Raw genomic sequence first — 24,630 nt, 5'->3', positions numbered from 1 at the left:
ATGGTAACTGAGCATTGGGTGTACATTATTTAGTTTTCAAGCAATTAATATGGTTTACAAATGATGCGTTGTCATAACTCTTTGAATACATTATTAGTGTTAGAATGTCTAAATGACGCAAGTATGAAGACTTTTTTTTTATTTTTTTGCATCTGCTTGTGGGATGGGAAGGGGAGTAGTAGAAGAAAATTGCTAGTCACGCATTTTTTCCCACCAAAACATTGCTATCCAGTTCTGACAAATTCTCCTTACCACCTTGGCAATTACTGTATTTCTAGCCATATAAGACATACCCGTAATTTAGCAGTGATTATAACATTTTTGAGGAACTGATTTATTTTATTGCTCATATCACACTACTTCTAATTCTTTCTATAAACAAAAGCATTGTATTACACATACGACTTTTTATAATGCCATACATATTAAGATGAACCTAAAATATTTTAATTTCAAAATTCATATACAGAAACATTATTCTAATTCATGTTTAAAGAACAATAAGAAAATGGGGCAATAAAAGAAAAAAATAAGTTTTAAGTAAACATAAGGTAAGGTTTAAGTAAGTTGTCTTTTTAACTTTTCATCCTCCTCTTTGTGGTCTCTGTTTTATGTGCACAAAAATGGCCCCATACCAGTAGAGCTGGTTTTTAGAGAAGGCCAGCAGGACACCATGACCACACTTTTCCCATCCATAGTTAGACTCCATCTTCATCCATCTACCCCTTAGGATGAACACAGACAAAAATACAAGGTGGAATTTTTTCCTTTAGCAGAGTTTTCCTCTTCAATACAAGTAGTTTGTTGCTTCCTAAAATTAATTATAAATCTGTTAAATTCCAAGATTTGGCTTTCGTGTTGTTCTGGCATTTTCTAGGATATCCTTGTTGGTGTCCTCAAATTAAACTATTTCACTTCATAAATCTGTAACACCAACTTGTTTTGCTACCAATATCATCAAGTTTCTTTGCTGCCTTGCTTTTTGCATCAAAAATGATTGTTTTTGTTGACAGATGTACCACAGTTCCTTTGCTCTATTACCCAGCTATTCTGCTCTTTCTCAAGTCCCACTCATTTTGCTGTTGCTTAGTAAAGGTTATGCTTGTTTTTGATTGTCATACTGAGTTTATCCTCTTATTTCTACCACTCCTGGATCATCTTCTCTGTTGGTGGTGCCTAAAATGTCTTTCTGCAGCTGTTTTGTGTTCCTTTGCATAACTAGTGACTTGTAATTTGTAGCCAGTTGTGTAAGCAAGTCTTTTCTTGGTTGATGCCATCTGTAATAGGGTACTAGTAAACTTAAATTTGTAGTTAAAGTTGAATAAGTGTGTGCATGCGTGCAGTGGCTACAGCTACGATGGAAATATTGATTATGTTACCTTAACAGATACAAGTGAGGTCAAATTTACCGGTAATTTATTTGGAAAGTTTTAACATTTAATCAAGAGTTTCATTAAATTACCACGTTATATATGTAAAAACTCTTAAGATCATTGGCAAAACAAGACATAACTTGCTTATGATAGCCATGACCATCACCTCATAAGATGCAAGGTGATTTTTTGAGATGAATTTCTGGGGAAAAAAAAGTACATCTTATATGGCAGGAAATAAAGTAATTAAGGTAAACATACTTGAAGGTAAACTTCATGAGATCTAGCCTTCTGTTACCTGAGGACACAAATTAAGTGGACATCACTTAGTATTGCTTCCCAGTCTGGTTTCCCTTCTTTGAACCCTCAATAAGTTCTTTTTTTTAGGTGCAACCTCCAGACCTGAATACAGTACTCCAAATAGAAATTTATCATCTTATAGAGAGGGAGACAATGAATTTAAATTTTGTATCATACCTTTTTTGAATTCCTGAATTACTTTTTAACCCTTTTCTCCCTAGTTTATAACTCCTGGATTTCTATTCTCCAGGTGCAGAACTGCTAATTTAGATTCATTATACCTTAGTTTCTATTTTTCAGACCCATATCTGTAACCAATTTATGATCTGAAAGAAGGCAGTTCCTAGCCTGCTTCTAGTTGTTAGCAACACTTTCTGCCTTTAAATCACCAGTGAACTTTGACAGCAACCCTTATACCTCATCACTGTCATGAAGGAAAGAAAGCTGGAAACAAGATGGGTCCTAGCACTGATTTTAGGAAATTCACTTATTATAATTGTTCATCCAGAATAATTTCCATTTATGACTACCCTCTGTTTCTTGTATTTTAGCCACCACTTATCTGAGAAAGGATCTTACCAATCCCAATTTGCACCAGTTTTTATAAGAGCCTTTCATGTGGAACTTATCGGAAGCTCTACTGGAATCAAAGTAAATAATATTGAAATTGTTTCTTTGATACAATTGTTTTGACTTCACAATAATAATAAATATTATTGTGAACAAGAAGTTTCCTTGACTGAAACCTATACTGCAATCCTTTGCTGATGCTATTCCTGTTGAGAATGACCTATATTGTATTCAGTATCATATTGCAGACTCCATGATCTTTCCCACCACAGAAGTCAAACTCTCCAGTTTCCAATTGCCCATTCACCTCTTTTGTGCTTTCTTTGTGAATCAGGGAGATATTAGCACTTCTCCATTATGAGTGACTCATCCCTGAGGAGTCAACTGATGATCCTAGTAACATTCCTAACAGTCTGATACACTCACATGCAGCTTTTTTTATTATATCAATGTATAAATCAGCATCTTGCACAATAGCCTGCTACTGTTCCATGCATTTTTCTTTTATTCAGTTAAATATGAGCATAATAGTGTTGTACCTTCACAGTTCTCAATAAGAGCAACTTGAAACTTATTTTCCAGTTGAGATATTTTGTCCACACACATTTGTAATGCTAATAAAAACACACGATTTTAGTTTTCACTGGTGGCCATTTTATTTCAACTTTTACTCATTGTATTTCTTTTATCAAAGAACTAGTAAATTAATGTGTTGTTTTAAACACAGTTTCAGTCCAACTTATGTTCCACTTAATACGAAGCTATGGTTAAGAAACTATTTCAATATTATTACTCCTTAATTCCTTTACTGAAATCGAGAAATTGTATTCCCTGTATAGTGCACAAAGTTCTTCCACTTTCCCTTCTTTGATTGTATTTGTTCCTTTCACAAATTGCTAGTATTTACAAACTTTGTTTAATGGTATTATTCACTTATTTCATGGGTATGCAAACAAGGTCAATATTTAACACCCAATATTTTGAGGAAAATGGCAAAAAAATTGTTTAAAATAGTGCGTTTTATAAATCTTTTCTTTAAAAATAAGAACAAATATCTTTAGTAACAGTAAACTTGTTATCCAAAAAGAAATACTTCTTTACCACCTTACTTCCAACACATTTCCATGCAGTGAAAGAAATCAAGGCAAAGAAACTAAAAACACTAATTTAAGAAGAAAATATTGGCACATGTTAAAATTCCACTGATGCAATTTTAACAGGTGTTTTAATATTTAAATTTGGGAAGGGAAAACTGGGTGCAGTAGCACACTTGAAGGGTTATATTTGCTATTGCTTCTGATAGTAATAATGTCACGCAACGAACTTGCCTTATGCAATTTTTTTAACCTGGTGCTTGGTGGGGAGGGAGATTATTTTCATTTCTTGCTGCTATTTTCTTTTGTATATTATTAATGAATTGTTTATTTATTTATTTTTTCTTTTTTCTGATACGTCTAATAGTATCCTCTATTCTTCTCTTTAAACTTTTAGATGGATCTTTCTTGATTTTTTTGTAAGTATTACTGTCATTTAATATTTCATTCATTTTACTATCATAGTTCTCTCTAATTAAATTATAGTTCTATTCTCTTTATCTGATCTGTTTATCACAAATCATTTATTTTAATTTCTTCATTATGTTGCTTTCTTGCTGAGATTTATGTTTTATTTTTAGTTTTGTTTTGTAAGTAATGCAAGAATATAATGAAGAGATTTCATTCAAGCAGTTAAGTAAATTTTTTTGTTCAGTGCTAAATCTGTAAGGAAAAGTATTAGAGAGCTGTGATGGCCATTTTTAGGAAAGATTTATGTACCTTGTGATACATAAAGTTATTCTCTTAAGCTATATTATTATAGAACTGTTAGGAACTAAAAAAGGGAAAATAAATGTTATTTCATATACATATCACATTTACCAGCAAGAACTCTCCTACTTGAAAAAATATCAGTTTTATTGGGAGGGAGAGAAAACACACACAAAACTGAAAACTAAATATGCATGTTTTTTTTTTGTTTTTTTTTTGTATAAAATGTTTACTAACAAACATTTCATCTATTGCAGTTCATTTTCTAATGAATAGACACTATTCATTTTCTATTGGGGTTACTACCTATAAGAATTGAAAGACATTGAGTATCTTGTTATATGCAGTATTAATTAATAGCCAGGACAATGGTAATTTAATTAGATGGGAAATTTTTGTACCGTTGAATAACAAGAATGAGCTGTTTTGCTATTTAAAAAAAAAAAACTATCTTAGAGGCTAGATCTCATCAGTGATCCAGATTAAAACTGGAGATCCTACTTGAGGAATACTACTAAAATTTGTTGTTTTTGTGTTTAGGATACTGTAATGTGCCCACTAGAAAGTTAAATCAAATTTTAAAATTGGTTTTTCAAATATAGATATACTGAATTTATTAATCTAGACTGTTTCTGTTAGTTGACTCTGGTTATAATTAGCACAGAGAAAGAATAGCACACGTTATCTACTAAGATCATATGCTCAGTGTATGCTCTAATTTTAATTTTATTTTTATATCTTAGATGAATGTTTCCTAAACTTGGTTAACTTTATACCTCACTCAACCATTTCTGTTTAATAATGATTTTAACCTATTTATTTACTCTCTCTTTTCATACTCAAATGTTGTTAGCCCCTTAGCTGTCATTTCCAAATTGAACTCATGAATAGCCATTTGTAACTATAATATCAACTACAATTAACAAACTTGACTTGTTAATTGCAAGTGGTACATTTTTTTGAACATCAGCATAGTGTAATATACCAAGTAGAGCATGTTATAGTTTTGGTTTCTGTTTTCACATTTCAGGAATGTGAATAGTATACTGGTGGTTCTTATATTGTGATTGGGAAATACCACGGGGAAAAAAAAATAGTGGTATGTTCAGGTAATTAAAATGACTGGGGTAGCTTTAGGATTTCCTTGCTGGTTAGAAATAAAAAGTTATTTGAAAGGACATTTGTTGATTTGTCAGTGTTTTTGTTATAATTGTACAATTACATTAAAAAATTTTTAACATTACCCCGTATTATTTCTATATTTGAAATGAGACAACCATTTATCAATTTATAGTTGTTTATCTATCCATATGGGTACATGCTTTAAGTAATTTTTATAAATTATAGATTTAAAAAAAAAAAAAAATCTTAATATATCTTGTAGAATTATGTTAGTATGGCTTTTACTGTTTCCCCAGAATTGTATGTAGTTTCATGCTACAGCAATCATTTTTTAATTGGACGAAGCACAGTCATAAAATATTCATAAAGAATTTGTGTTGATTTAAGCTAGAGCTTTAGCTTTGGCATTAATTTTCCTGCTCTTCACACTAGAGGGTTAAATAAAATAACTCCTGACTTTCTAATCTGAAGCAGACTTTGTCTTTATAATTCACATCCTACTCGATACCCAATGTGCCAAGCAAATCGGTGATTAAAGTGTTTTTCAGTGCACTATATACTGCTTCTTTAGCAAGTATATTAAAGTTTTAATTGAGTTTGAATTTCATTAGAATTATTTTAAGTGTATCTTTCTTTAAGACTAAGAGAGAAACTTTGGAGAAGGATAAGCAGTGCTTTTTTTGTGACGGTACGCAACGGTACAGCGTGCCGGCACCTTTATTAGCAGTGAAGTGTGACATTTGGATGCAGTGCACTTCGAAATTTGTGATATTCCTTTAATTTTTTTTACCTGTTTATCTACTATTCAAACAAGCTTAAAATTATTTAACTAAATTTACATTTTTCACTATTGTTAAGATATTTTCTATATAAAACTCTATAACCATTTTTATAATTCTAAATTGCTCAGTCGGATGTCTGTTTAATTATTTTGAATTCCCCTTGGAAGTTACATTTAAAATAGTTTCCGTTGAGTGAGAAAATTTTCATATAGCGAACGGATTAGGAAAGAATTAACTCGGTATGCACTGTTCACATTTCTGGCCTTCGGGCAATTTAGGCAATTAGTGCTGTTGAGCGAATTAAAAGAGCTAAAGGGATTACCATTCTATAATTTAGTGGTACCTGGTAAAATCTATCTGACCACCTGTCCGGCATACCTCCGTACATCGGACAGGTGGTCGGATAGCTACAAGTCGTGCTGGTTAACAGTGAGCAGATCAAGGTGTATTCCATACTGCAGTGGTGTCCAACCTTTTCCCGTACAGGTGCCATATTCAAAAAAATTCAAAGTTAGATTTCTTTAGTGTGTTACATTTTCCATATCTTGTTGCATGTAAAAGTAAAATTGAAAATATTCGAAAATTTTATTAAGTACAATACACAACTACATTTACTGAACAAAACATTTAATGAGAATTTTTTCCATAATTAACAAAATTTAAAATGCCGTTTTAGTTCACTTTCCTCTCGGACTGTAGATTGGACACCTTTGTGAATCAACTGTAAGCTCCCCATTCGAAAATTAAGAGGGAGTAATTTCTTTTACCCCGACAAATAATCATCTGTTGTTTCGCGGAAGTGTGTTATCCACAGTTTTCCGTAAATTTTCCCTATCTCCGTTTACATGGCACAGTACCTGAATATCAGAATGACAGTGACATTTCAGACAGTTTCAAAAAAAAAGAAAAGAAAAAATTCAAATTTAAGAACTAATGATGACAAGAGAAGGAAAACGAGAACAACGAAGGTATTAAACCTTTTAAACATGAATTGTTGGCATTTGGTGAAAATGAAGTTAGAAAATTGTCAATTAGGTTACAGTTAAATGCAATTCGTGGATTTCGGGGGTACCTAATTGAAACGATGGTTTTTCGAAGAATTGAAGAATTTGATGGACGCTCTGAGTATGATACCAATTTCATCGAGTGAATGTGAACGAGGATTTTCACAAATGAATCTGATTGTCAGCCCAACCAGAGCTTCGTCGATGACAAAAACACTTCCTTCACTACTGTTTCTTAAAATTGTAGGCCCACCACTGACCCTCTTCGATCCAACAAAATATGTCGATTCGTGGCTGCTTCGGAAAAGTTATTCGGAAAAAGGAAGAAAAGAAGTCGGCATAGGGTGTTGTTGGATGAGAACTTAATAAAAATTTGGAATATTCTACAAAAACTTTTATTATAAAATTATTTTTACTTATTATTTTTAGGGGCTATAGTTTAACGAAGGATCCTTAAAATGTCACTCGGTTGTCTGCCTTTCCATCCATCTGTCACAGCATTGTATCTCTGGAGCCACTCAACCTATTGACCTATAGAAATTTTGCATGGGTTTGCACATCAAGTGGGCCAACATAATGCCATATTGATCATTGTTGACAAAAATTTGTCTGAGAAATGGAGGGGGGTTAAAATGTGGGGGAATAAAAATGTTGTCGACAACCTATAGCTACACTGTTGGAAAGAGCTCGACGAGTATATTTAAAATATAATTTTAAAATATTTTTCAAATTAAAAATGGTGGCATCAGACAGGAAAATGTAATTTTCGTGTCCCCCCCTCTATTTCCTTTGCTAGTGGAGCTAAAAATTTTAAAATCACATTAACTATGCGTTATTCAATGCTTATCAAGGGAGAACTATTCCGATTGAAATCTCTCATTTATTTTTGTGTTAAAATTAGTTCGAAATCTATTTTTTTTTTTTTTTTTTTTTGCACTTCAATTTATTGAACTTCAATAGCGTGCTTCTTTTTACTAAGTAACTCTCCTTTTAGTGACAAAAAGGTTGCTAAATAGTTAGGTAATAATTCTATAAAGGTCATTTATAAATTTTGTGACAAGAAGTATTTTTTAAAAATTTTCAAAGCTGGGGTTGTCCCGGAAAGGAGGTATCAGAGAAGCGGTGGTGGGGAGGTGCTTGTGCAGAGTCTTGCAGGGGCCTCACCTGCCAGTCACTTCTCCCCCAAAACTTTAATCGCTTCTGCAGGAAGAAGTCGGAGTCACTTCTTCCACCCTTGGTATTCACAACAACTGGAAAGACTCAAATAGACAACATTTTCATTATTTCTTAAGTTTTAGGCCAAGCCGGGGTACTAGAAACTTTTCAGTACCATAAAGCTCTCTATTTGAGACACTAAACTAACGACAACTCATGTCATCCTGAGTGCCCGGCACTCAGTAGTTCACCGATTTATTTACTTATTTTATTCACATTTTACTTATTTTTCTATATATACACTTGAATAATAAATTTATACTTAATAAACTGTGTTAATATACTAAATTTGTTGTTCTTATTCCAAAAACATTACTGCGAAAGTAACTATCAGGAAAAAAAAATTTTTAGAGTGCTTTTCATAGCAAAGGAGTACCGGCACCTATTTTTTTACAAAAAAGCACTGAGGATAAGTAACCTCTCCTCTGTATATATTTATACTAGCACTACAACTAACTGCTTTATTATCTGGTAGCACCATTTCTGACTCTCTCTCTCTCTCATGGTGGGGCTGGACCGGGATGATAAGTTCTCATCCATGATGGAAAGGAGTTTCATGGAATCAACTAACCCTTCAAATATGGCACCTACAAGTTCCACAAAAAACAGAAAATGACAATCTGGAAAGATCACAAATCAAGAGAGTCAAATTTGACTCTTCCGTGACTGATGTACCAGCCTTGCTTGTAATGCATTCAATGGCTGATCATGCTTTAAGCAAATTGTCTCATTTCTTATACAAAAAAGCATAGAGGCAATTACAGAATCCCCTAAATTGATAAAGAAGTTGCTGTCTGAGGATCTGTCAGTTGAAACAACTCAGAAAAGTTATTTACAGCAGCAAAATTTGCAAGCCTGTCTTTGTCTGTAAACCCACGTAATTCCCAAATACATCTAAGAGAGTGATTATGGAGAGGGATTTGCTGATTGCTTCTGAAGAAGAGATAGTACAGGAAATGAAAGATCAATCAGTCATTTATGCCAAATGAATTATGAAGAAAGTTGAGACTCTCACTTCTACAAGATCAATTATTCTCACCTTCTTTATGCGTGTCATGCTGCCAGCAGTAAAGGCAGGTTATCTATTCTGCATTATGCGTTATATACCTATTCCTAACCCAATCAGCATTTTAGTCACTTACAGAACACTGAAAGGATACCTCATGTCCAGTGTGTGGGTTGTCAATCAATAAACAGTTAGACTGTCCTCTATCACAGTGCTGCCCAAACTAGAGCAAAATTCCGGTTTCTCTCTAAAATATGTGATATGGATTTCTGGAAAGAAGATACAAAAATATGACAGAAAACCTTATATTTTGTGACATATCCTGTATCCTTTCTTATGTCTCAATATATATAAAAAAAAAAAAAAAAGCAGTACAAAAAGAAATCTCTATTCCTGAAAACATTAATAAAGAGCTTTTTTTTTTTTTTATGTAAACCCCAAACAAAAGAGGTATTAGAACCTATAGTACTTAGTACCATGCTTGGGTTGGAGGTTGAGAAGACGAAAGAAGATATTTGTTGACATTGGACTTGAACTTCTGTAGACTGTAATTTTCAGAAAATACATATGAAGGAAGGTTGTTCCAGAAAACGGCAGTTGAATGAATAACGAGGAAGATGAAAAGTTCGTTCTGTGAGTTTGAAGTTGGACAGTAAATGGATGTTGGCTGGTGGCTACACATGTTCGGACTGTTTTTAAAGAGAGAGAGAGAGAGAGCGGGAATTATAGAAGCCAATTCAGAAGAACAGTGCCCATGGAATTATCTGTAGAAGAGGTATGCAGTAGAAACAGTACGTCTATGAGACAGAGAGTAGAGAGACTCGGTTAGAGATGAATCATTAATTAACCTAACTGCCCTCTTCTGAATGGAATCAAGAAGCCTGAAAGACGTTTTGGGAACACCACCCCAGACGTGGGAACAATATTCCATGGTAGGGCGGATTTGCGATTTATACAGAGTGAGCAGCTGTTTGGAAGAGAAGTAAATCCGAGAGCAAAAGAGAAAACCAAGTTATTTAGATGCAGAGGAAGCAATATTTGGAATGTGCTTGTGTCAAGAGAGATTAGAAGTCAGGGTAATCCCCAAAAGAGAGATATCATTTTGCCTAGAAATTGGAGTGTCACCAAAGATAAGCATAGGTAGCAGAAGAATCCTTTTTGCGAGATATAAGACAAGACTGAGTTTTAGAAGGGTTGAAATCAACTAAGTTGTCTTTGCCCCACTGGAGAATAACCTGAAGATTGGCATTTAAGGAATTGGTAGCAGATTTTCGAGACGTTGAAGCTGATTGATCAGGACAAGGTTTCTCGAAATGGAAAGTGGAATGTAATGTGCTATCATCAGCAAAACTATGGATAGGATTTCCAGTTAATGGAAGAAGGTCATTAATATACAAGAGGAAAATAGTGGGGGAAAGAAGTGAACCTTGGGGGACACCAGCATTAGTGGAGAAGTTAGAAGACAGAGAGCCATCTAACGTCACCCTCAGTAAGCGATCAGAGAGAAAACTGGATAACCAATTACAAAAAAGAGTTGGCAAACCATAAGATGGAAGCTTGTTTAAAAGACCTTTATGCCAAACACAATCGAAAGCCTTTGAGATGTCAAGAGCAACTACTTGGGTTTCACCGAACCTTTCCATTGAATTAGTCCATAAATGGGTAACGTAAGCCAGAATATCACCAGTGGATCGACACTGACAGAATCCATACTGGCGATCGTTGATCAGACGGAAGGTTTCTAGGTAGTTGAAGAGTTGGCGGTTAATTGATTTCTCCATTACTTTAGAAAGAGTAGAAGTAATTGCAATGGGACGACAATTGGATGGGAGGGATTTGTCACCCTTTTTAGGAACTGGCTGGATATGAGCAAATTTCCAAACAGAAGGAAAAACACCTTTGGAATAAGAAAGTGAAAAAAAGGCGGCAAAGAATAGGAGTAAGTTCAGGAGCACAGGTTTTGAGAACAAGTGGAGAAATAACATTGGGACCTGGAGCTTTCTTAGTATCAACAAAATCCTTCTGGCATCAGACCACAGGAGGCATTGAATGGAGCGTGTTGGGAATGGTGGGAGGTGTTTTACCAAGATCATTAATATATGAGTTGGAAGAAAAATTGGATGCTAGCAGGTCAGCTTTATGCTTGGCTGAAGTGACAACAAAACCATCTGGTTTGGACAGAGATGGGCAAACGTTACGGCCAATAGCTTTGGCAAGAGACCAGAATGTTCAGCTACCATTAGTGCAAGAAGCAAGTTTTCTACTGTTAGCCTGTTCAAACTCTAGTTGGGATTAATTAATAACTGCTTTACAATTGTTGCGAGCTTTGGTGTAGGCAGAAAATGAAACTGAAGAATTAGAAACAAGCCAATTACGATATGCAATATTCTTCTCTTGAACAGCCTTAGCACATTTATTGGAAAACCAAGGTTTAGATAAAGGATTCCATTCCTACAAGAATAATTTCACTGACACGATATGAGCAAACGTTGACATCAGAAGTTTTGAAACTGTAATCCGACCAAGGAAAAGAAGAAAAGAAATCTCGCAGGTCATCCCATTTTGCATTCTTGTAATGCAAACAACACGAGGTTGGGAGCAGCCATGAGATAAAGGCTCCATCGGAGAAGAGAGACAATCACCAAGTTGTGATCTGAAGTGCCTAAAAGACGTCTCACTTTAACCGTATACTTAGAAGGATTGTTTGTGAGAAAAAGATCAAGCGTGTTGGCTGTATGATTAGGATTGTCCGGTATTCTTGTAGGTAAATGAACAATCTGTGCAAGGTCATTAGTAATTGCAAAAGCCTCAGAAACACGACCAGCTGGATCGGTGTGACTAGAAAAAGGAAGCCAGCTGGAGTTGTGAACATTAAAATCACCAAGGAAAATTACCTCACTGTTAGGAAAGTTAGACTGGAGAAAGTCAAGTTGCAAAGAGAGGAAGTGAAATAGCTCCAAGTGATTAGTGGAGTTGGGAGAATGGTAGAGGAGACAGATGAATTTGACAGAATGAGGTAGAGAGATTTTAAGCCAGAGAAGATCAAAGAGATGAGGTTCCAAATTGCCAATTTTCGACAGGGAATATCAAAACAGACATGCACAAGTACCACCTTTGAGGCAAAAGGAATCATACAGCGAATAATTTGGGCATCTGAGATGAGCGGTAGTTGAATCAACTGATAACTGAGATTCTGTCAGAAAAAGTACATGGGGTTTGGCAGGCTGCAAATGGAAATGGACATTGTTGAGATTAGAATTGAGACCACGTATATTTGTGAAATGAATTAGGAAGTGATTGGAAGGTTTAGATCTTTTCGCAGATACCCTTGCTCTATTAGTTTGACAATTCATGGTGTATTCAGTAGTAAGAAAAAGTGGGTGGGACATGCTGTATGAAGTAATGAAATTTTTGTATATGGCGTACACATGGTAAGAATATACCCAGATCCTTGACATAACGTGACCTCAACAATGTTCCCTGCATACACACTATTCAGACTCCCTCCAGTCACTATCTGGCAGAGTAGAGGTAGCAAGATTATACACTAGCTGATCAGGAAACCTCCTAGAGAGTTACCATTAGGTTCGGTCTGGTGTACTAACTAGCAGCCGGCCTGCGAACACCATTTTAAAGCTGTACCCTCGAAATGTAAGGAATATTGGATCTCGCCACGATGTTCATCATAACCTCAAAAGTCATCAATCATACTGCATGATGGAAGAGATGGGGAAGGGTTGATCAGAACTTAGCTCTAGAGACTAAAGATGTGTTCCACCACTTCGAGCCTCGAATAAGCAAAGTGGTGGTATTTCACCAGTTGATGAGAGTCATCTACCACCTAGTACTGCCTGGTAACATAGAGGGGCGGCATTCCTCCATGTGGTGTGGGCGCCACACTTCGGCCCCTGCTTACGTTGGTTCACACCTGGGTGGTCACCCACCATTGTGAAGGTGCAGGCAGAGGATTTGGCTGTAACAGACCGTCCGGACTTCGCCGAAATTGGGTCCACTTGACTTGAGTGTCACCCGAATATCAGTTCCATCAGCGTTTTAGATTCCCAAGTAGCAAGTACAGCTTGTCTGGTATGTCTGTGACAACCTCAAGGACCAATTTTTTGTGTCTCCACAAGACCCACATCAGGATTCTTTGCCAACAGTGACACTTACACAAATGTCATCAAATCTGTTACACCAGCTAAGTCTAAACAAAAGCAAGTATAGCGATGAAATGAGTATTGATAACTTTGCAAAACAAGATAATGTTATTGACTTGCACCTGAAGAAGATATGGAAATATATCTTCAGTAGTCCACAAGGAGCATAAGTCATGCATAAAGCATCAGGATCTAAAAAGCAGTCAGATCAAACCAGCACCAAAGTTGATTAGTGGAGCTGCATAACTCCCTCTTATGCCTCTGCATTCAGTGGAACTACAGAGGCATGAGAGAGAGAATGGGATGGGCTAAAACACCTGAACCATCATTTCAACTCAATAGCAGTTATTATTATTAGCCATATAGTGCAAGGAAGCCTGAGGCTTATGCTGCATCAGTCAAAAAAAATTTTGGGTTACCCAGAGAGAGAGAGAGATTCAGAAGTAGAAAGGAATCACCAAGAAAAAGAAGAATGATGATATCCAGCTAGGGACCCTGGGTGTGCCAAGCCCATGCTCACCAGATAGCAAATTATATTTATCTAAAGAACAGAAGGAAAGAAACTACTCGAAAGGAGGTGTAGCAATTTTAAAACACACAAGCATTCTCGCATACCCACAAGAATATTAATGCTTCAGACAAATTCTGAAATAATAGCTGTGTGCGTAGTTTTAGGTTTTATTTACCACTAGATGTTCCTAATTCAGGATTCGAGTGGAATGAGAATGTTAAGTGCTTCGGACAAATTTTGAAATAATAGCTGTGTGCATAGCCTTAGGAATTATTATCACCTTAGTACATAGTGTCCATCTATTTACCACCAATTGTCTGTTTCAAGATCTGAGCTGAATGACCTTGTTCTGCAGCTTTCCATCCTTTACAGTTTGTTAGGGAATATGAATGCACATCACTGTTTGTGTGGCTCTGTATGTGAGACCTCTAGAAGAAGTTTAATTGATGCATTGTTTTTAGATGACCAACAAATTAACTCCGAACCCACATAAATCTAAGTACATCAGCCACTGATGTGTTCACCCTCAGTTTATCACAATTTGACTGTGCTGCATTAGAAGTTCCTCATGGAAGCAATCATTTCTCAGTCATCTGCCCCATATGAATGCAAATAAGCATAAAATAGGTTGAGAGAAATGGGAGGAATTTTCTAAAGAATTGCCATTACTTAGGTTTCAGCATTCTAAAGTTAAATTAGAATAAATTTGATAAAAACAGCCTGACTAAATAAGCAGCTAACCTTATTTACTGTAAATAAGTGGCAGAATACATCATGAAGCAGATTTTACAAACAGCAGAAATCTCAATAATCAAACCCCCAGAAACACATTTAAGGCACTGTAACTGTTAGTGGAATTCAGACTGCACAACAACAGAAAAATACAAAATTGTGCCTGGAAAAAATTTCAAAATTTTCTAATAGTGAATAATTTATTGGCTTATAAAAAGGGGAGAGCAAGCAAAAGCTGGACAAGTTCAGCAGAAGGGCATAAATTGACTCCTAGATCGGCTTTACATCTATCGTAAATAGAAATACCAACACAAGAATAATTTGGAGGAAAATCCAGTTATTGAATTTTAGATACCGTGATCTGCAAACTCTGATCCTCTAATGGAATGATCGTGAGATAACCAAAGATGAAATTGCTGACACTCAGGCAGAACCCTCTTATATCACATATGCCATTTCTTGCTATTCTACAAAATTTCAACAGTTGAGAGCAACGAAGAACCATGAAGACTAAATTTTACAACTAAGAAAGATCTGCCATATAACAGACTATTTCAGAAAGATGAACTTACCCATGCTTTAAATGCAGTTAAAAACACTGTTGCAACTCATGATGGAGTTGCATGAGTCATAAAATGGTGAAATATCTCTCTGTTAATATGAAGTCTCTGTTAGCCTAATGCAATAAAATTTTATGTAACAATACATATCCATCTATTACCTCCATGTGTCGCAGTGCCAGTTGTTATGACCCACAGGCGTTTGAATTATGGAGCCCCTGTTACACACAGGAATTGGTATTACTGCACCTGTGTTACCTGGATCTTCGATGCGGCACTTTCATTACGCCTAAGCACTTTAGAGAAGTGAGGTGCACCCAATATATTGCACCTTCAGTGTAGATTCGCCGTAAAGTGTTTGTCTCGTGGTCATGATTAGGACCAAATCTCGTATACCCTCAACATAGAAAAGGGGAGAAAAGAAACTCACCTCTTCCAATTGCAGTTTGTATCTGTTTTTGCATTGTGTGATATCGAGGAACTTAAGAACTCAGGTTCTCTGATATTGCAATAACTCTTTTTCTAATTCATCTTATCTAAGTCTGGTGATTACTGGTGTGAATAGGAGCTTAGCAACGAGGCAAAATTTCAACATAACAAACATTTATTGAATATATATAAAAAAACACATGTATACATAACTTACATTCTCTTAAGATTGTTCTTTTCAAATTTCATTAGAACATGATGTTCACAAATATAGAGCACTACAATAATACATTAGGATATTTTAGTACCCTTTTACGTGGGTCATACCATTAACATAGTAATTTACAGGATATAGAATTCTCATATAAGTGGCTATCACCATTACTTAGGTTTCAGCATTCTACTCTTAACTTATTCCTTAGTATAACATTTAAGAAAATTGGATATTCGAACTTATACTTATAACCATGTATTAACCATTTAAAATTCATACTAATCTCCAAAATTAGGTTCCGTGACATATAATACATATCATGCTTAGCATAGTAAATCTTAGGAAGGAATCATCTTCTTTGAAACTTAGTTATTCTGTTATTATTCCATTTTTAAGGTTTGCCTTTCACACACTCATCTTGCACATAGTAAAGTTTTTCTGCCTAGCCTGCTTAACTTCTTCTTTGACTCTGTGGTCTGGCTTTCTGCTTAGGCGTTTCCTCCTACTTTCTTGCTTCTTTGGATTCTGCTCTTCTACACTTCTCCTATCGAACTGGCACTTAGATTACTACTATCACTGCACTTCTCACTCCAACTCTAACAACAAAAAAGAGGGCCTTAGCAGGACCCCTGGTCCTGCTAAATCCCTCTTTTTAAACCAGGAGCAGTTCCCTATGTTTAGACAACTATTCCCTCTCATTGGATGTTCCAAGTGGGTGTCAGATCCCAAAGTGCATGAACTGTGTGTGATGGATAAGGAATCATCACCCCATCCTTCAGCAATTTCCACATCCATTGGACCATAGGTACGTCGCAACTCTTTTAGCTATGGTCTACACTGTAGCTCTGCTCATCACATGCACAATCTTGACCATTTTGGGCAAGCAAGAATGTTACTTAACACCAGAGAACACTTACAGAGAGCTCAAGGTATTTTCTGTTCAGTTGGGAGATAGTTTTTCCCCAATTTTACCCCTACTCTGGTGTCATCCCATACTTGTGAAACTCTCATAAGTGAAGATAGTTTTCTTGACCCTTTCCCCACCTTACAAAGGAAATCTACCACTGTAATGTGAATGCAAACCTAGGCTTATGTGGCACTTACATCTATATGGCTTCTTCTATGCTAGTTACGAGTTGGTGGGCCTTTTTTAAGGTTCTTGATATTTTAACTTTAATTTTGAATAATATTTGCTTGATTCTACTGGTTTCCATCCTTGTTGATTGAATTAACAGATTATTGATTAGATACAGGTGCTTGATTAATAATATAGACATCAGCAGTAAAACCAGGTTAACTTTGGTTTTATTAAGTAATAAGGGTTAATTTAGTCAAAAGAGAAAGGTGGGATCTGTGCCACTCATAACACATCTTGAGGGTATGTAATTGTCCTTCCTATTCCTAAAGTTGGGAAAGACGTGTCCAATGTAAAGAACTGTCACCTATAGCCTTAACGAATTGTATAGGCAAAATATTGGAGAGAATGATGTTCTGAAGTCTCATTTGGCTGTTGGAGAAATGGAAGGCGTTATTGACATGGCAGTTTGATTTTAGGAGAAGCCAGTCTGCTTGGATCTTCATGCTCAGGTAGAAACTAAAATTAGAAATACTTTCATTAGAAAATCTTTTGACTCTACCTGGGGAAGCAGAATCCTTCAAGATTATATGAACCTAGCTTTAGAGGATTTATGCAGAATTTCCTTGCATTAAGAATTTTTCTGTTTGGTATGAGACAGCAACTTTAAGGGTACAAGAAGAGGATATCCCACAAAGCTCAGCCTTGAATGTTCTTGACTTTTTTGCCATTTCAGTAAATACTCTTACTAAAATCATTCCTTCAAACATTGATGTAGTTCCGGTCAACCCTTCCCTATCTCTTCCATCACGCAGTATGATTGATGACTTTTGAGGTTATGATGAACGTCGTGGCGAGATCCAATATTCCTTACATTTCGAGGGTACAGCTCTAAAACGGTTTTCGCAGGCCGGCTGCTAGTTAGTACACCGGACCGGACCTATTGGTAACTCTCTAGGAGGCTTCCGGATCAGCTAGTGTATAATCTTGCTACCTCTACTTTGCCAGATAGTGACTGGAGGGAGTCCAAGTAGTGTGTATGCGGGGAGCATTGTCGAGGCCACGTTATGTCAAGGATCTGGGTATATTCTTACCACATGTACGCCATATCCAAAAATTTCATTACTTCATACAGCATGTCTCACCCACTTTTTCTTACTATTGAATACACCATGAATTGTCAAACTAATAGAGCAAGCTTATCTGCAAAAAGATCTAAACCTCCCAAGGACTTCCTAATTCATTTCACAAATATACGTGGTCTCAATTCTAATCTCAACGATGTCCATTTCCACTTGCAGTCTGCCAAACCTCATGTACTTTTTCTGACAGAATCTCAGTTATCGGTTGATTCAACTACTGCTCATCTCAGATGCCCAAATTATTCGCTGTATGATTCCTTTTGCCTCAAAGGTGGTACTTGTGCATATGTCCGTTCTGATATTCCCTGTCAGAGACTTGGCAATTTGGAATCTCCTCTCTTTGATCTTCTCTGGCTTAAAATCTCTCTACCTCATTGTGGCAAATTCATCTGTTGTCTTGACTGTTCTTCCAACTCCACTAATCACTTGGAGCTCTTTGACTTCCTCTCGTTGCAACTTGACTTTCTCCAGTCCAACTCTCCTAACAGTGAGGTAATTTTCCTTGGTGATTTTAATGTTCACAACCCCAGCTGGCTTCCGTTTTCTAGTCACACCGACCCAGCAGGTCGAGATGCTGAGGCTTTTGCAATTACTAATGACCTAACACAGATTGTTCATTTACCTACAAGAATGCCGGACAATCCTAATCATACAGCCAATACGTTTGATCTTTTTCTCACAAACAACCCTTCCAAGTACACGGTCGAAGTGAGAGCTCCTTTAGGCACTTCAGATCACAACTTGGTGATTGTCTCTTCTCCAATGGAACCTTTATCTCATGGCTATTCCCAACCTTGTGTTGTTTGGCATTACAAGAATGCAAAATGGGATGACCTGCGAGACTTCTTTTCATCTTTTCCTTGGTCAGATTACTGTTTCAAAAGTTGTGATGTCAACATTTGCTCAGATCGTGTCAGTGAAATTATTCTTGCAGGAATGGAATCCTTTAAAATCTCGTCCTTTATCTAAACCTTGGTTTTCCAATAAATGTGCTAAGGCCGTCCAAGAGAAGAATGTTTTGTATCGTAATTGGCTTGTCTCTAATTCTTCAGTTTCATTTTCTGCCTACACCAAAGCTCGCAACAATTGTAAAGCAGTTATTAATCAGTCCAAACTAGAGTTTGAACAGGCTAAGAGTAGAAAACTTGCTTCTTGCCCTAATGGTAGCCGAGCATTCTGGTCTCTTGCCAAAGCTATTGGCCGCAACTTTTGCCCATCTCTGCTCCCACCTCTGTCCAAACCAGATGGCTCTGTTGTCACTTCAGCCAAGGATAAAGCTGACCTGCTAGCATCCCATTTTTCTTCCAGCTCATGTATTAATGATCTTGATAAAACACCTCCCACCATTCCCAACACACTCCATTCAATGCCTCCTGTGGTCTTCCGTCAAAAGGATATCAGAAGGATTTTGATGAATCTCGATGCTAAGAAAGCTCCAGGTCCTGATGGTATTTGTCCACTTGTTCTCAAAACCTGTGCTCCTGAACTTACCCCTATTCTTTGCCGCCTTTTTTCACTTTCTTATTCCAAAGGTGTTTTTCCTTCTACTTGGAAATTTGCTCATATCCAGCCAGTTCCTAAAAAGGATGACAAATCCCTCCCATCCAATTATAGTAACTAAGGTAGTTATGCGCCATACAGTGACAAATTTTGTAAATAATTTTTTTTTCCCAATAAATGGTGAGCGCATTCTTTATTGTACCTGATTTCCAAATTTCTCTTCTCTACCAGCCTTAGAACTCACTCCAGAGCCCTCAAAATAGGGATACTTTAATTTTAACAACTGTATTTGTCAGATCCACTGAATACCAAAGAAATGCATAAAACTGATAGCAGACATCACGATATTTCTCATGATATAACTATCCGCTGAAATTCAATCCCAACTTAATCCTTAAAAAAAAAAAAATTGACTTGCCTAGTTAAGGTTGAACATATACACACACAATTACTCTATTGTCAAGAAGGATAGGTGGAATAGGACAAGGGTATGTCTAGAAGCGGATGCATACATATTATCAAGAAATACAGAAGCCTATGGTATATACAAACCAGCCTGTAATCAAGTCACAAAGGAGGATAGGCAAGCGAAGGCTTGCCTATTCTTTAATGATATACAGGAATTTTGCTAGCAGGGATAAGGAGGTGATCATCCCATTGTATAAAGCAGGGGTTTTTAACCTGGTGCTCGCAAGCACTATTATGCTCTTTAAAAAATAAATTTAGCTCGCGACAGATCCTAAAATGGGTGTATGCGAGCACTTTCGCTTAAGCTAAAAAATTTAAATATAAATATTTGTGTCTAAAAAAGGTTCTTTCTATTTCTCAACTTTCTGCAATAGTCTACAAAAATCCATGCCAACCTTTGCTAGAAAATCCTTTCTTTTGTTAGTGATTGAAGTAAAATTATATATTTTGCAACATTTTAAAAATCAAAAACGGTCAAAATTTGACACTGACAGTATTCTTAAATTTTTACAAAATATTTGTTGGGAGTATGATCATTGTTGTCATAGTGTCGCTACAGACCGAGGATACTGCCTCATGTGTTCTCAGTTTCTGGTTGTAACAGGTAAGAACAGGTTTCTGATTGGTTTCACTCAGTTTCATTGCCTCCTGTGGTATTCCGTCAAAAGGATGTCAGAAGGATTTTGATGAATCTTGATACTAAGAAAGCTCCAGGTCCCAATGTTATTTCTCCACTTGTTCTCAAAACCTGTGCTCCTGAACTTACTCCTATTCTTTGCCGCCTTTTTTTCACTTTCTTATTCCAAAGGTGTTTTTCCTTCTGTTTGGAAATTTGCTCATATCCAGCCAGTTCCTAAAAAGGGTGACAAATCCCTCCCATCCAATTGTCGTCCCATTGCAATTACTTCTACTCTTTCTAAAGTAATGGAGAAATCAATTAACCGCCAACTCTTAAACTACCTAGAAACCTTCCGTCTGATCAACGATCGCCAGTATGGATTCCGTCAATGTTGATCCACTGGTGATATTCTGGCTTATGTTACCCATTTATGGACTAATTCAATGGAAAACTTCGGTGAAACACAAGCAGTTGCTCTTGACATGTCAAAGGCTTTCGATCGTGTTTGGCACGATCATAACAAGCTTCCATGTTATGGTTTGCCAACTGTTTTTAGTAATTGGTTATCCAGTTTTCTCTCTGATCGCTCACTGAGGGTGATGGTAGATGGCTCTCTGTCTTCTAACTTCTCCACTAATGCCGGTGTCCCCCGAGGTTCAGTTCTTTCTCCCACTGTTTTCCTCTTGTATATTAATGACCTTCTTCCATTGACTAGAAATCCTATTCATAGTTTTGCCGATGATAGCACATTGCATTCCACTTTCCATTTTGAGAAAGCCTGTCCTGATCAATCAGCTTCAACTTCTCGAAAATCTGCTACCAATTCCTTAAATGCTGATCTTCAGGTAATTCTCCAGTGGGGCAAAGAGAACTTAGTTGATTTCAACCCTTCTAAAATTCAGTCGTGTCTTATATCTCGCAAAAAGGATTCTTCTGCTCCTATGCTTATCTGTAGTGACACTCCAATTTCTAGGCAAAATGATATATCTGTTTTGGGGATTACCCTGACTTCTAATCTCTCTTGGCACAAGCACATTAGAAATATTGCTTCCTCTGCATCTAAAAAACTTGGTTTTCTCTTTCGCTCTCGGCGTTACTTCTCTTCCAAACAGCTGCTCACTCTGTATAAATCGCAAATCCGCCCTGCCATGGAATATTGTTCCCACATCTGGGGTTGTGCCCCCAAACCTCTCTCAGGCTTCTTGATTCCATTCAGAAGAGGGCACTTAGGTTAATTAATGATTCATCTCTAACAGAGTCTCTCCATTCGCTGTCTCATAGACGCACTGTTTCTGCTGCATGCCTATTCTACAGATACTTCCATGGGCACTGTTCTTCTGAATTTAGCTTCTATAATTCCCGCTCTCTCTTTCAAAACAGTCCGAACACGTGCCGCCACCAGCCAACATCCATTTACTGTCCAACCTCAAACCCACAGAACCAATTTTTCATCTTCCTCATTTATTCATTCAACTGCCGTTTTCTGGAACAACCTTCCTTCACATGTATTTCCTGAAAATTACAATCTACAGAAGTTCAAGTCCAATGTCAACAAATATCTTCTTTCGTCTTCTCAATCTCCAACCCAAGCACGGTACTAAGTACTATAGGTTCTAATACCTCTCGTGTTTGGGGTTCACATAAAAAAAAAAAAAAAAATGTATACATGTATGATATAACCATCTCATATCAACCCCAGAATCTGAATGCCTCTGAAAGATGGTTACATTTGGTAATTAGTAAAATTTAGACTTGGATAAACTGCAGTGGATTTCAGGCAGCGAGCAAAAATCGATCATTATCCATTTCTGTAAATTGCGAACTGTACACATAGATTCAGTCATATACCTGAATAACATCCCACTTCCATTAGTCAGAAGGTTTTCTTTCGTAGGTGTGGTACTGGACTCAAAGCCATATATTTTTAAGCTCTGTACAACTTGTTTATCAAAATTAAATATACTTAGGTCTGTTGCATCTATGCACTAGGAAAAGACATCTATACTGCTGCACCTATATGAATCACTTGTTGGGTCATGACACTAATACTGCATCAGTTTCTGCTTGAGTCAGGCAAAGTGTGCTTTGTAAATTGGGCATATCATCCATCATAAAGCACTCCACGTAGTGTTAGGAGATTTTCATACCTCCTGATTGTATAAATTATGTACAGAAGTAATTGAGCCTCCACAACAAATTTAAAGGAAACTACTTCTTGGTTCTTATGCATCTAAAATTTGGATCCTACTCATCCAAACTGGAAAATGGTATATTAGATATGATCACAAACCAAATGAGAATTAGGCAATAAAAATTAAAGGAATACCTCTAAGCCTTCCTTGACACCTTTTTTCCTTAATATAGATCTCTCTCTCTCTCTCTCTCTCTCTCTCTCTCTCTCTCTCTCTCTCTCCCTCCCTCCCTCCCTCCCTCCCTCCTCCATAATGGCAAACAACTTCCGTTCTTACCTTAAAACAGATATATGCTTCTCACAGTGCTGAAAATGATAATTGATAAAAAGTATATACAGATGGATCTAAGACACAGCATTCAGTGGGTGTGGCAGCAATATTTCCAAGTTCTTAAATTTCAGAAACTATTCCTGTCAGGGGCTGATTAAGGATGAAATAGGCCCGGCCATATTTAAACCAGGTATGGCTGGGCCATACCTGGTTCCTGGCAACGTGATGCTGTCACCCTCTCGCCAATGGACAAACCCACTGCTTGGCAGGTATATATATAAACTACATTCACGTAGACGGTAATTCAATGTCAGTATGGATAAACGTTGTGAGTTAACCGACTTTAAAAGAGAGATGATAGTGGGTGCCTGATGCATGGGTCACTCTATCATGGAGGTGGTACAGAAATTGCACTATCCCCATTTGACAGTATCAAGAGTGTATCGGGAATATGCCCTTTCCGGAATAGCATCTCATCGTGGACAGGGCTGTGGGTGGAGAAAGGTCGTGGATGAATGTGGCCATCTGTCTCACATTGTTTCAGCCAACTTGAGAGCGATAGTGGCACAAATCACCACCGACTTCAAAAGGATGGTGCCAGAAATGTCTCCACCAAGACCATCAGGCAAATCATTAGCTGCAATAGGTTATGGGAGCCGCTGCCGGCCCATCAGAGTCCCATTGCTTAACACCATGACACAGGACTCTATGCCTCAACTGGTTGAAAGAACATAGGCACTGACTTTGGATGATTGGAGACAGATCTCCTGGTCTGATAAGTCCCGTTTATAGTTATTTCGAGCAGATGGGAGGGTGCATATTTGGCTGAAACCACTGTGCACACATTGGGACCCTTTGGTACATCTAGATGCATCTCTTCATCGTCAATGTGCACCCAACTCTTCCAGCAGGACAGTGTGCCTCCCCACAGAGCCATAGTGACTAGAACACGGTTCGAAGAGAATTCCACAGATTTTACCACCATGGCATGAACCCTGTGGAGCATTTTTGGGTTGCTGTGGAAAAGTCCATTCCAGATTTGGATCCTTCACCCAGGAATTTGGGAATTATGGATGGCTGTGCATCAAGCATGGATGGAAATACCTGCAGAGCACTTTCATGAACTAATGGACTCAGTGCCTCGCTGTGTGACTGCCCTTATGCAGGCAAAAGGTGGGCTTACCCTTTAGTAGGTAGGTATCCCGTGATTTCTGTCCTACATGGAATAATTGCCACACTGAAAAAAGATAGAATGAACTAAAAATATTAACTTATTGTAAGTTGTGCTTCGTACAGCTTTACTTCAGGTTCATTCTATCCAGTGCAACAGTTATTCAAAGCAGCAAGTTTTTCAAACCCAATTCTGGCCCACTGTCAGAATTGAATAAGTAATTTAAACCATGATTATTTTAATTTCAATAGTGGGATTGACTTGCAGTCAAAAATTGCAAAATATTTTATCCTAAATTACCAATAAATGTTATTCTAATCACATGGAAATTTTAGTTTTAAGACAGCACAAAACACTTTCTCAAATTATATCAACCATTGAATTATTAAGCTATGCAACTTGCAGTTATATTG

The 24,630-nt window shown here is 36.9% G+C and overlaps 1 protein-coding gene across 2 annotated transcripts in view; it reads left to right on the top strand.

Moving 5' to 3' along the window:
• The window catches only part of LOC150085466 (nucleolar transcription factor 1-A-like), a 451,866-nt gene that overhangs the window by 399,891 nt on the left and 27,345 nt on the right, over positions 1–24,630 (top strand). Inside the window, exon 17 of one of the 2 annotated variants that reach the window (XM_090374049.1) lies at positions 3,735–3,756. The exons of the other annotated variant lie outside the window; for it this stretch is intronic. Coding sequence (XP_090230175.1) covers positions 3,735–3,749 — 15 coding nt within the window. The 3' untranslated portion in view covers positions 3,750–3,756. The remainder of the gene's footprint in view (positions 1–3,734; positions 3,757–24,630) is intronic. 2 annotated transcript variants of the gene reach the window in all.

The sequence above is a fragment of the Mastigoproctus giganteus genome, chromosome 5 (genome assembly GCF_048544385.1).
Source record: "Mastigoproctus giganteus isolate SK-2022 chromosome 5, ASM4854438v1, whole genome shotgun sequence".
Classification (NCBI taxonomy): domain Eukaryota; kingdom Metazoa; phylum Arthropoda; class Arachnida; order Uropygi; family Thelyphonidae; genus Mastigoproctus; species Mastigoproctus giganteus.
The sequence above is the reverse complement of the archived record's forward strand: the minus strand, read 5'-3'. Positions and strand labels throughout refer to the sequence as shown.